Below are 12,745 nucleotides of genomic sequence, written 5' to 3' on the forward strand. Positions count from 1 at the left end.
GAAAGAGCGCCAGTGGGAGTAGGAAATTAGGAAAAACTGTGGAGTCCAACATACAAAATAAGTGATAAAACCAAGTGAGTTGACCCCAAGTCTGAGATCCTTTAACCTTGCAAAGGGGTTCCATGTTTGGGCTGTCTTATGGGTTAAGGAAAAAGATGCTCTGCGGCTAGTCTTTTTAAGAAATCAGCTTTACTAACGAATACTTTACATATAATAAAAAATTTAATATACAGTTTGATGAATTTTGTTGTTTCTAGGTTGTGGCTATCTATATATATAAAAGCCTAAGTGACTGTCCGACCGTCTGACTGGTCGCAATGACAAACAATGACCACCAGGGGACAGACCCTCAATGTAAGAGCTGGTGAGCTGTAGTGACTTGGCAGCTGCGGTTCTCAGGTGACCAGAGAGGAGTGACCCTGATTCCAGGGTGCATCACCCGAGAATCACCCTCTTGCAATCCAGGACCCCTCAGGGGATGTCGGAGAGCTAGTTTTGGCCCAATCCCCACAGTCCAGGCTGAGGGACGCCACCGGTGCATGGATCTGTGCACCGGGCCTCTAGTTATGAATAAAACTGTTGTAAACAATCATATGCAGATTTTTGTATGGTTCTTTTTTCTTGCTAAAAGAGTTGGGAGTAGAATTTCTAGTTATAGAGTAACTGCATGTCCAACTTTATAAGATCAAACTGTTTTCTAAAGTGATTGACCTATTTTGGATTCCCCTCCCTCTTATCCCCACCAATGTATGAGGGGCCCAGTTGTTCTAGTACTTAGTATTGTCAGTCTTTTTCATTTTAGCCATTCCAGTGGATATCTAGAGATATCACATTGAGGTTTTAATTTGAATATTCCCATGACTAATGATATTGAGCATCTTTTCATGTTTATTGGCCCTTCATAGATATTCTTGGGTAAAGTATCCATTGTAGATAGATTTTTTTATTAAGACATATCAGACAATTGTCAGAAGTCCCTGGGTAGCTGACATAGCAAGAACAGCTTAGGGAGTTGTGTTTATTTTCTCTGGGAATGGTCCAAGGCCCAAGGAGTTCAGGAATTAACCCTCATGCCTTGGATATAACTGGATTTCAGGGGAATTAAGGGACATCCAAAATTATACAAATTACTCTTTGAGCACAATGGTTCTTACTGGGGAAGGCAATCAGAATATATGATACAGAGGTGCACATAGATACAAAATTGGGCACATGATTTTAGAGATGGTTTTGTACTCCCTTTCCCTTGTAACCTCTTTGAAGTGCAAATCAAGGCTATGGTGTAAGGAAGGGAGATGAATTTGTTGTCACCTTATCCTGGGGTGAGAAAGGTGGAAATGTTTCAAGTGTGAAAATTCCATTGAAAGCTCTACATGCATTTTCCTCCATACCTGGGGAATCTGATCATTTGAGAGAGCCATGTTGAACACAAAAACCAAAACACCTGTACAAGGCATACAGGACCAAAATGATTGGTTGAGTTTCTGACCCTTCCTCCCTTCTCTCAGTTCAGCAAGCCCTGTTTACAATGCGAGGGACACAGCAACCATGTTCCAAGAACCTATCTGTCTTTCACTTTGTTTTTATCTCACCAGGCAGCTTTACCAACGTCTCTCCCACCCTCCAAAATCTAGAGAGGCGATTTTAGAGGCCTCTGGTTGCCCTCAGCTCACTTCCCATCTGAACTCATCTGTTTCCTCTATATGTTGTCTTCAGAAAGAAAACCCAAACCCAAACTCTCGTTTCCATCAACATATGTTCCACCAGATGAGCCTTGGGGACTTGGTAACCGCGCTCCTGGGAACCGTTCCTGAAGCCCCCCTGAAAGTGGCTCCTCCTCTAGCTGAGCTCCTAGAGCACCTGACGTGTTCCTCAAACATGTATACAGTGGAGAACGTGGGAGGTGAGTCCATGCCTTGAAAAGAATTTAGATTTTATTCATCTTTTTTCCCCTCTGAGTTATTTAATAGCAAATAATTTTAGCAATAACCATTTTAACCCCTTTTTGAAGCTGAACAACAATATGTTCAAAGTTGTAAACGGTGATGAAACCCAGCCTCACCGGTTCTTGCTGCTTACAAGGTCAGAGAAAACAGATCCAGACTAAAGGGACCTTTGGGTAGATCTACTTTTGGTTAATCGGGAATATCACGATCACTCCCTTTCCTGTCAGCTACTGCCTCACAATCAAATGCAGAGAAACGCCTAGACAAGTGCATTTGTTTTAACTGAGTAAGGAGAAAAACAAGACAAAAAGCAAAAGGGAGAGATTGCCAGAGTGCTGCTCAAATCCAGGCTGTGGTACAGCTAAGGCTGTGCTGATCAAGCAGAATTCCCTAATCTGCACACAAAGGCCTCCCAGGTGAGTCAGCAGAAAGGGGCTAATACCCAGAGAGGCGGATCCCTAAAGCTGTAGAGGCCACACAGCCCACAACATGGAAAATGGGGCATAACAAAAAGTTTAAAGCGGTACTGTGTAGTGAGAGGTCAAGGGGGACAGGGGAGGGTCTTGGCTAAGAGATGGCCTCTGCTCCCTCTCCAGTTGTGGGTCATTTACACAAGTCAGCCTTGGACAAGGCCCAGATATTAGGATGATTCCCAGGATACAAATATTGAGCTGTCAGCTGGTTAAGGGCCCAGTTGTGGGGTAGGGCACGGAGGTGGGGTAACTAATACTTTAAGCAAGGCAACCAACTACCATATTCCTGATTCCGTAATAGTCAATCAACCAACTGGTACAAAATGTATATTACACTAGATGCCGGGGTGAGGAAAAGAAAAGGCAGTGGGAGGAAACCACATTAGGTATATGGAAGCCTACCTCATGAGTCTTTAAAGGAGAGAAAGCATGTGAAAATGTGAACTGATGCAAAGTGAAAATGCCAAGCATGTGAAAGAAACAGGAGTGTACGGTGTCGGGGAAGGAATCTGAGCGCCCTGTCCAAGTGACATAGAAAGCTACCGACAAATGAGATCTGGCATGGCGGGGCCACTTAGCAATCCAAGAAGAGAAAGTCGACATGGCAGACAGCAGGACGGAGGTTTCTGGAGAGAATGACCTGAACCTCCTGGGATTAGAGCACCCCTTAGGAAAATTAAGGAGGCCTAGCAGACATTTTCCAAGATGCTGTCCTTCGGTCAGGCACGTTGCCAGGCAGACATACAGTCAACACTTGGTTAATTCCTCACTGGTCCTAGGAATCAGGGCATGGCTGCACGTACAATCCTCATTTTGTTTTATGTAAAATATACTCTTTTCCAAAAGACTTAATTATTTCATCTTCCAAGATGAAGCACCAAGCATGACTTTTGTTAGTTATTTGCTTCAAAGTACTGGTCGCTGTTGTAACTGACCGATTCCTCTTACCCGCCATCCCTGCTAACCACATGGAACTCCTCCGTTCACCTCCGTCTTCCTCCTTGGAACTGGTGCCCATGGGGGCAGGGACCACATCGTGCCCTGGCCACAGATGAAGCTACAGTGCTGGGTACAGAGCAGGAATGATGGATAGATGGATGGATGCGGGCATGCATGCATGGGTGGACAGATAGATGGACAGACAGGCAGGTGGACGATGGACAGAGACAGATGGGGAGGTCAAGAAGCAATTCCTACAAAAGGAGCTTTTATTTAGGGTGAGTTGAGGGCCTCACTAGTACAGGCTCTGGAGGGTTTCCACGGATCTCTTCCAGCTGTTCTTCCAGCGCTGGGCCTCGTTCACCTGCACTGTGTTCTCGTCCTGGATCTTCTTCAACTCCTCTTCAAACAATGCCAAATATTTCTAGGAGTGAGGCAGCAGGAAGAGGCTGCATGAGGAGGGGCTTCTGGACTCTGTGCTCTAGAGCAGTGGCTGGCAAACTGCGGCTCGTGAGCCACATGTGGCTCTTTGGCCCCTTGAGTGTGGCTCTTCCCAAGCCTTAGGAGTACCCTAATTAAATTTACAACAATGTACCTACCTATACAGTTTAAGTTTAAAAAATTTGGCTCTCAAAAGAAATTTCAATTGTTGTACTGTTGATATTTGGCTCTGTTGACTAATGAGTTTGCCAACCACTGGTCTAGAGGAACACTACAAACTGCTGGCTGCTAGCTTTAACCTACCCCCAGTACTGGCAAGAGTTCCACCAGGCATTTCTCATGGATTTGCCCAACAACCAATCAGGCAGGTCTGATTGTTCAATAGATGGGGAAACTGAGGCTCCGACTGAGCCTTGCCTGGGATCACCCGGCTAGAAAGAGACCAAGCAGGGACTAGGACCCCAGTCCACCAGACTACGGACTCCGCACTTCTTGCTAACCGCTGCCCACCCTGTGGCCTCCCTGGGGCTGCGGGGTCCTGGCTTCCTCGGGAGGCCGAGCCCTCTAGGCTTCAAGCCCTCGCTGAGCTCAGCAGGCAGAGCCGGGGTCCCCTCTGCCTGGGGCTTGGCACGGTAGCTGGGTCAGGGCGGCCCTGGGCACAGTAGGCTTTCCCAATACCAGGGTCAGCGTATCTCTGGGCAGGAAAAGGTTTCTCTCTGGGCACCAGGACCAAAGGTCCACACATCTTCAGAGCTGAGAGGGCCCACAGGTGGCATTCAGGTGTAGCCTCTTCCTCAGACAGGCCTGCTGGGTGTCTGACAGGCACTCGGTTTTAACCCTGCCTCTGCCACTCTGTAGTGGCACCTGGGGGGCACTCTCTTTAAGCCTCAGTGTCCTCATCAGTAACATGGGACGATTCTACCTTCCTCATGGGGCTGTTACAAGGATTCAATGAGATGCCTCATGTTGAGGACAGACACCGTCAGCCGTTCCACCCACTGCTCCCAGAGCTTCCATGCCTCTGACCGACTCTGGCCCCTTGTTCCTCTGAGAGGCCTTCCTCTCCCCGCAGTCTGAGGGGGTGGGGGGTGACCTCTGTGGGGCTCCTGCTGTACTGGGCTCACGCCATCAGACTCACGCTATCACTGGGACTGGACATGACCAGCGGCTCACGTCCTTGCGCCTGAGCACATCGACTGTCCTGAGTGTTGACCCTGTGCTCTGGGGCACCCTGACGTGTGCCATCTGCTCCATGGCCACATGCCAGGGCCCTGTGATGGGAAGCTGTCTCCTTCCCCAGCCAGCCCAACGGGGCTGCTGTGCATCCCTCAGAAGCGCCAGTCCCCGCCCGCCTCTCCACTCACCAGGTAGACATCATCTCGGGCTTCCACGGTCGCCAGGTGGCCCAGCGTTGTTTTGAGGGTGGTGATTGATGGTGTTTTCCGGAGGAGAATCTCGTTTTGGATGGTGACTTCGGTGGGTTTGATTCCAGGCCACTTCCTACAAACAAACATGCCTGTCAAAGCCCCGCAGGCTTGCCTTCACCGTTTGCGGTGCACCCTCTAACCCTGGTGGGGAGATGAGCATTTCTTTAAATGTCTTAATTAAAAGAAAACCCCTTCTGATCATTTAACGTCAAGCTGCTTCAAGCTCTTTTTTTGTATTTTCATCCGTGTGAAAAGTTTAAATCCATGTGAATAGACAACCCTGGGCTCTGCCTGGGCAGAGGAATGGCACACCTCTCCTTGTTTCCTACTTCTGGGCCCTCGTTTACTCCTCAGACAGCGAGCCAGGTGGCAGCCGCAGGCTCCTGCTCCATTTTTTTCCGCTGCGCTGTAATAGCTGCTGCTAAGCAGAAAGCTGGGCAAGTCACTCCTTCCTTCTTCCTGAGTGACATTCTTGGGGCACAGGAACGAGCACTTTGACAGCTCTTGTTACACATTCTCAGTGCCACCAGCAACCCTAGAATTTGCCTCACGGTGGGAAAGGCGTCCTTTTCTTTGTGGGCCCCTTTGTAGATCCTCAGGGCCACTGAGTTCTCAGTATGTGCCAGGGGCACTCCAATCTCATTTAACTTTCTCTTCATAATACCGTATCAGGTAGGCTGCCGCGCCCATTTCACAGATGAGAAAACTGAGGCACAGAGCATAGGGTTATTCCATGGCACTGCCCCCAGCAAATACAGCCATTCTTGGTATACCTCCTGTTCGTGGCTCTCACCTGCTGCCCCGTTCGATCAGAGGCTTCTCACTCTCTTCCTCCAGGGATAGCCCAGCAAGTTTCCTCCGAATGAGAATTGATGTTTTCTGTTTAGGGGGCTCCATCTCTGGCAGGCAAGAGACAGGTTACTGACGGTGGCCTTGCCCCCAGCCTGAGATCAATCCCTCCGCCCCCCACCTCTGGCCTTAGAGACATGAGGGCCTCACTCCCCTTCTCCCCACTTGGAGTCTCCCATGGGAGGCAGAGTTCCCCCCGCAGAAAAGCTGACTGCACCAGATATGTAGGCTGTATTCTTTTTTAAAAAAAGATTTTTCATTGATTCTGAGAGAGGGAGGAAGGGTCAGAGAGAGAGAGAAAAAGTTGACATGAAAGCAAAACATGGATTGGCTGCCTTCTGCACATTCCCTAACCTGGGATCAAGCCCACAACCCAGGCATGTGCCCTGATGGGGAACCAATCCAGCAACCTTTTGGTCCCCTGGATGATGCCCAACCAACTGAGCCACACTAGCCAGAGCTGTAGGCTGCATTCTTAAGTTTCTTTGTAATTCATATTGAATTTATTATTTTACTATAATGAATATTTACTGTCTTTGTAATAAAAAACTTTAATAAGAATATATTTTTATTACTTAATAGATTAGTGATAAATGAATAATACTTAAGATGTGATTTAAGTGTTTCTATAGCTATAAAAGTAATATGCACATTATAAAAATTTTAAACATCCCTAACCTGGAAAAAAAAAGATTTTAGAAGTCTCTGGTAATCCCAGCCACCAGAGGGGATCATTGTCAACAGTCTGGTACTATCTCTCAGGCTCTGTCTCTCATTCTCTCTCTCTCTCTCTCATGAATTCATATATATATATATATATATAGTGTGTGTAGTTTTTGAATGGGATCATAGAAAAGTACTCACTGTCAACTTTTGTTTTCACATAACAGTATTTCTTTCTGCCTTTCCACATTAGCACATATAGACCATTAAACACACTTTAATAGCTGAACAGCAGTCATTGTACATTTCAGCCATAATTTATGTATCCAACCCCTTATAACTAGATATTAGTATCGTTCCCAATTCTTTGCAATGTTAGTGTTGTGATGAATATGCTTTAAAATATGTCCTTGAAAAACTGTGCAACTATTTCTGTTGGATAAATTCCTAGAGCAACAACTTCCAGGTCAAAATTAAGAATTGTGACCGGTAAAGGGAAGAGAAAAAGGAATTTTGACAGGTACCGACAGCGGGTTGTCCCCGAGAGTGTACCAGTGCTACCCTCTCCCAGGGCCTCTGTGGCACTCGGGCTTCCTCACATTCTCACCAGGGCTGGTGCCACCAAACGGAAAAGCCTCGCAAGGCTGTTGGCGAAAATGGATATATTCATAATGTTCACATTTGCATTTTTTGTCATCAGTAAAGTTAAGCATTTGTTACATTTGTTACGGTAATTCACTGGCCGTGTGAATCACTTCTCTTTTGAATTGCATGTGTTTGTTTTTTGTCTCTTTTTACAAATTTGACCTGGTAGAGTTCTCTGTACCACAGAGATGTTGGGCTTTTCTCTGACTTTTAGATAGCAGGAATATTTTTCCAGTTTGTGGTTTGTCTTTTCATCTTTCGACAGTTTCCCTTGTTTTTTTGTTTTGTTTTGTTTTTGCCACAGAGAAGTGCCAGCCACTATATATATATTGATTTCAGAGAGGAAAGGAAAGGGAGAAAGATAGAAACATCAATGATAAGAGAGTATCATTGATCGGCTGCCTCCTGCACCCCGCCCCCTTATTGGGGATCAAGTCCACAACCCAGGCGTGTGCCCTGACCAGGAATTGGTTCATAGGTCAACGCTCAACCACTGAGCCACACCAGCGGGGCTCAGCCATTTCCTTTATGGTTTCTGGCTGTCATCTCATAGTTAGGAAAGCTGTCCCTCCTACTCCAAGATTATGAAAATATTCACTTAGTAGAGTTTCATTTTCTACATGTAATTGTTGACCCATTTGGGATTTGTTTTTTAATTTTTTAAAAAAAGTTATTTCTCATGAAAACAAACAAAAATCCATCAGTCCCCTTGGTGGAGAATCTGTTTTCATTCTGGTGGAGTTGGGGAAAGGCAGAAATCCCGCATGGCCCATCAGCCTGTGCCTCTCCAACCCCCTGGGGCCAGGACACAGGGCCGCAGTGCCACTTACTTGCAACCTGGACATCATCGACGGTGACCACTTCATCCAGCTGCAGCAGGAACTTCTCGGTGAAGCTGGCCAAGCTGGTTATGAATAACCGGCCGCACTTCCTGATGCATTCCTGGAGGAAACACGGGGAGCCCAGTTGGTAGCAGAGTACCTTGCCTCGGACAGCAGGCTGAGGGAGGATTTGGGGAGCCAGCGGGTAACAAGACAAAGCCACACGTCAATTATATCCAAGGTAGCTGACATATGGTCCTCAGCCAGGAGACCTCTCCCAAGGGGTGAGGTCTTGAAGGTAGGAAATGATTCCAAAATGGCCAAGGGGCAATTCACCAAAGAAGAAATAAAACTAGACATGGATTGTGGGGAAAAAGTTCTCATTAATAATTTTGTAAATAATTAATTTAGAAATGAAGAAATACAAGTCACAAACGGCCAATACTGACCATCTCCACCTGTAAAACCCGCCCACTTTCATCTCCTGATGTGGCCAGGGTGTCGGCACAAAGCCGTGTTCCATGCTGGTGCCGGGCTGTCAGTGGGGTCATCTCTCTGGAGGGCAGTGCTTGGGAATTGATGGCACCACTGACCTCCAGCTTCTCCTTGGTGGTCATAATTATGCTGTCCAATTCTTTCTGTCTTTTCTCTTCCATTAGACACAGAGACTCCATTTCTTTTGAATGTATAGGGTGTCCAAGATTTGGATGAAGACTCTGGGCGTTTTTATCCTTCAATTAAAAAAAATCCAGAAATCAGCAGGAATTTCAACCATGCTGTCTTGAGGTCAGGACCAAAAAGTCACTGGCCTATGTCCTCTGCCAGTTATGGCAATGGCCAGACTGGTGTGTGTTCTGACCAGGGTGTGTGAAGGGCCATGAGTGGGCAGAAAAGGCAAGATAGGGGCCTGGCTGGAGCTGACTCTGAGGGAGGGGGAGGGGGAGCTGAGCACCTGCCTAGCACGATCCAGGCTTTGGTTCAATGAGAGGAACAACTCATGGCTGTGAGACCAGGGAGACAATCGTTGTTGGTCTCAATGACAATGGCCGCACATAACCCAGCTGACCCACCCAACAAGGAGTTTACTGAATGACTTCACTGAAGAAGCTGCCGGTTCCACTCTCATTCCCCCAATGCCTTGTGTCCCCCAGTCCCCATGCAACAATCCCAAGCCTGGCCCATCACCTTCCCTGGGACTCAGTTCTTCCCATGCCCTGCATCCATTTCTGCTCGCCCAGGGCCCCTGAACCTGGAGAGGAAGGGCAGGTCCTGGAGCCCCCACCTTCCTTTTCTCTAGTTGCTTGTGATAATTCAAGAACTGTTTCCGGATCTCTCTGGTGGAGGCGCAAAGTTTTTGCCAGTTGTTCTCCTTGAAATTTTCCATCACCAGCCAACACATCTGGGGCAGCAACTCTTCGAATCTCCGCATCTGGGCGCGTAATTCTGTAGACATTGGGGAGGAGAGGCCAGTGGGGAGGACAGAACAGAGCCCCATTGCTGAGGGGGTCTCTCCAACCAAGGCCTGAAGCCGTTTCCCAGAGAGAGGGGCTTGGTCTTCGATGAGGTAATACCTATTTCATCAAAAGGGGTCCTGTGGCCAAACTAGTGCAGAGAAAACTACTCCAGCATAAAAGTTCCAAAGACCTTTCTCTTCTAAACGCTGCAGGGCTTTCCAGTTCATTTAAAATAACATTATATCTTTCAGCATTGTCTCATCCATTCCCTCTTTAAATATCGTCTTCACTCTAGTCTTCTGCCTGTCCTCTCGGACGTCTAAATAGCTATATGTTAGATCTGCTCTTTCCTCCATCTCTCTTCACCTTTCTTCCCAAATGTCATCTATGTTTTTCTGTGTTGCATTTCGGGTGTTTTCTTTGCATCTACGTGCCAGTTCACTAATTTCACCTCCACCAATGAACAATATGGTTGTAAAGCCATTTATAATTTTTAAGTTTCAAATATTTATTTTTCAAATATAGGAGTTCTATTTCGTTCTCTTTTGTTTCTACTTGGCCATTTTCATAATCTCTTGCTCGTTACTCATTTTTCCAATTTCCTCTCTTATTTGACTCTAATAAATACATGCTTTTTTATTTTCTATTTGATATGTTAAAAATATAAAGTCCTTACTGGCCTCATCCTGCTGTCTACCTCATGTTCAAGATACCTTTTTTTCCACGCGCGTGTGTGTATGTGTGTGTGTATGTGTGTGTGTGTGTGTGTGTGTGTGTGTGTGTGTGTGTGTTTTGTTTGTTTATTTTTACCGTGAGCTCTTTTTCTGGGCTTTTTATTTTGGGGAATCCTTGAAGGCCTGAATTGAAGGTGGATTTTACTAAGGAAGATTTGTAGCCCTAACCAATTTGGCTCAGTGGATAGAGCATCGGCCTGCGGACTGAAAGGTCCCAGGTTCGATTCCGGTCAAGGGCATGTACCTTGGTTGCGGGCACATCCCTAGTAGAGGATGTGCAGGAGGCAGCTGATCGATGTTTCTCTCTCATCGATGTTTCTAACTCTCTATCCCTCTCCCTTCCTCTCTGTAAAAAAAATCAATAAAATATATATTTTTTTAAAAAGAAGGTTTGTAGTGTCTGTATTAAACAAGCATCTGGCACAACTAACTCACGATCATTTTCAGCTAAAGTATCAGCGAGAGTCCTTTTGGATGGTCCACAGAAAGTTAAATTCAGGTTTAGCTCAGTGTGACTTCAAGTTTAAAAACCACACTGGGGCCCTAACCAGTTTGGTTCAGTGGATAGAGTGTCGGCCTGCGGACTGAAAGGTCCCAGGTTCGATTCCAGTCAAGGGCATGTACCTTGGATGCGGGCACATCCCCAGTAGGAGGTGTGCAGGAGGCAGCTGGTTGACGTTTCTCTCTTATCGATATTTCTTCTTTTTTTTTTTTTAAATATATTTTATTGATTTTTTTACAGAGAGGAAGGGAGAGAGATAGAGAGTTAGAAACATCGATGAGAGAGAAACATCGATCAGCTGCTTCCTGCACATCTCCTACTGGGGATATGCCCGCAACCCAGGTACATGCCCTTGACCGGAATCGAACCTGGGACCTTTCAGTCCGCAGGCCGACGCTCTATCCACTGAGCCAAACCGGTTTTGGCTTATCGATATTTCTAACTCTCTATCCCTCTCCCTTCCTCCCTGTAAAAAATCAATAAAATATATAAACAAACAAACAAAACACATTGGGGCTGGCTTATAGCTGTGGATTCTCATTGGTGTTTTTCTTCTTCTTTACCCAGCACCAAGGTTTTTAATAAGACAGTTTGGGTTGTAGGAGTGGGAGGGGTGGTTTTTGTCTCATTCACCTTACTCTGTAGGTAGAGCCCTAGTGTCCTTTCGGACTTTCCACCTTGGGAGGTCCAGGCTTTATCTCCTATTCCAATGCCCTGAAGGCCATGAAACCAGAGGCTTAAATTCACCTGGGAGTCAGCAAAGTCCTTAGGGCAAGAGCCAAAATGACTGCTCAATTTCTCTCTCAGAGTTCCTATTTTGTTGACGTCTGGGGCCTGGGTGTTTCTTGCTTCACAGTTAGCTCGATGCATTTAAAAGATTTCATCACAAACACATTATACCCAGCATTTGTACACCTTTTCTCTGGGAGAGTTGGTCAGATACCTGGACTCCCAAACCGTAAGAAACGGAAGTGAACATTTACTGTGAACGGAGAATCTTCCAGAGACGCACATCATCGGCAGCAGTTCCCACGCCCATTCGACCACGGGACCTTCACTTTATGGAAGAGCATATAGAACGGAGTTCACCTGGGGAAATGCCGAGCTAGGGAAATGAGATGCTGCCTGTAGTTTCTATTCCAGTCGTGGCACAGCCACAGTAACGAGAGCCACGGCAGACTGTTTTCCCCTGTACGTGGCAAGTCTGTGCGAGGGGTCTCATCCTCAAAAACGCCTTGCATCGTGGGTTTTACAGACGAGGAAACTGAGGCTCATAGAGGCCAGGTGGCTTGGTCGAGGTCATACAGCTGGAAGATGGCAGTGCTCGGCCTGGATCACAGGTCTGGCCATCCCCTAATCCTCTCCCTCTTCTATCCATGCTGCCTCTCCACCAACACAGCAGGCCTCTAATGGGCCCTCAGGTTCCCCGACTTACAAGAGGAATAACTAGGACTTACGACTGCATAAAACACACATGACTATGGATGAAGATGCAGAGGTACATGGAGAAATGGGCAAGAGGGGGGTAAAAGAGTTATCGCAACTCCTTTAAGTCATAAGAATGACTTATTACGTTACATATAACAATAAATGTAAATGGCAAGATGTATCTACCTGCCTATTTTCATATCCCTCTTCTCCAGGAGCCACTCTCTACTGAGTTCATCCCAGCCTAGCCCAGCCCAGGCCAGGCATGCAGTAAGCACCGTGGAAGGATTCTTCAAGTGATTAAACACAGAGTCACCATATGACCCAGCAATCCCATTCCTAGTCATACACCCCAGAGAAATGAATACCTATGTCCACACAAAAACATGTACCATGAATGTTCATAGCAGCATTATTCACAAT

The 12,745-nt window shown here is 46.5% G+C and overlaps 1 protein-coding gene across 1 annotated transcript in view; it reads right to left on the reverse strand.

Annotated features, from left to right (window-relative positions):
• Window positions 1–3,642: 3,642 nt before the first annotated feature.
• The window catches only part of CCDC180 (coiled-coil domain containing 180), a 48,117-nt gene continuing 39,014 nt past the window's right edge, over window positions 3,643–12,745 (reverse strand). Inside the window, exons 32-37 of the mRNA XM_036329097.1 lie at window positions 9,487–9,647; window positions 8,798–8,935; window positions 8,214–8,325; window positions 6,020–6,125; window positions 5,164–5,299; window positions 3,643–3,782 (exon numbers count right to left, since the gene is read on the reverse strand). Of these exons, the coding sequence (XP_036184990.1) occupies window positions 3,654–3,782; window positions 5,164–5,299; window positions 6,020–6,125; window positions 8,214–8,325; window positions 8,798–8,935; window positions 9,487–9,647 (782 nt within the window). The 3' untranslated portion in view covers window positions 3,643–3,653. The remainder of the gene's footprint in view (window positions 3,783–5,163; window positions 5,300–6,019; window positions 6,126–8,213; window positions 8,326–8,797; window positions 8,936–9,486; window positions 9,648–12,745) is intronic.

Source organism: Myotis myotis, unplaced genomic scaffold, assembly GCF_014108235.1.
Source record: "Myotis myotis isolate mMyoMyo1 unplaced genomic scaffold, mMyoMyo1.p scaffold_m19_p_12, whole genome shotgun sequence".
In the NCBI taxonomy this organism is placed as follows: Eukaryota; Metazoa; Chordata; class Mammalia; order Chiroptera; family Vespertilionidae; genus Myotis; species Myotis myotis.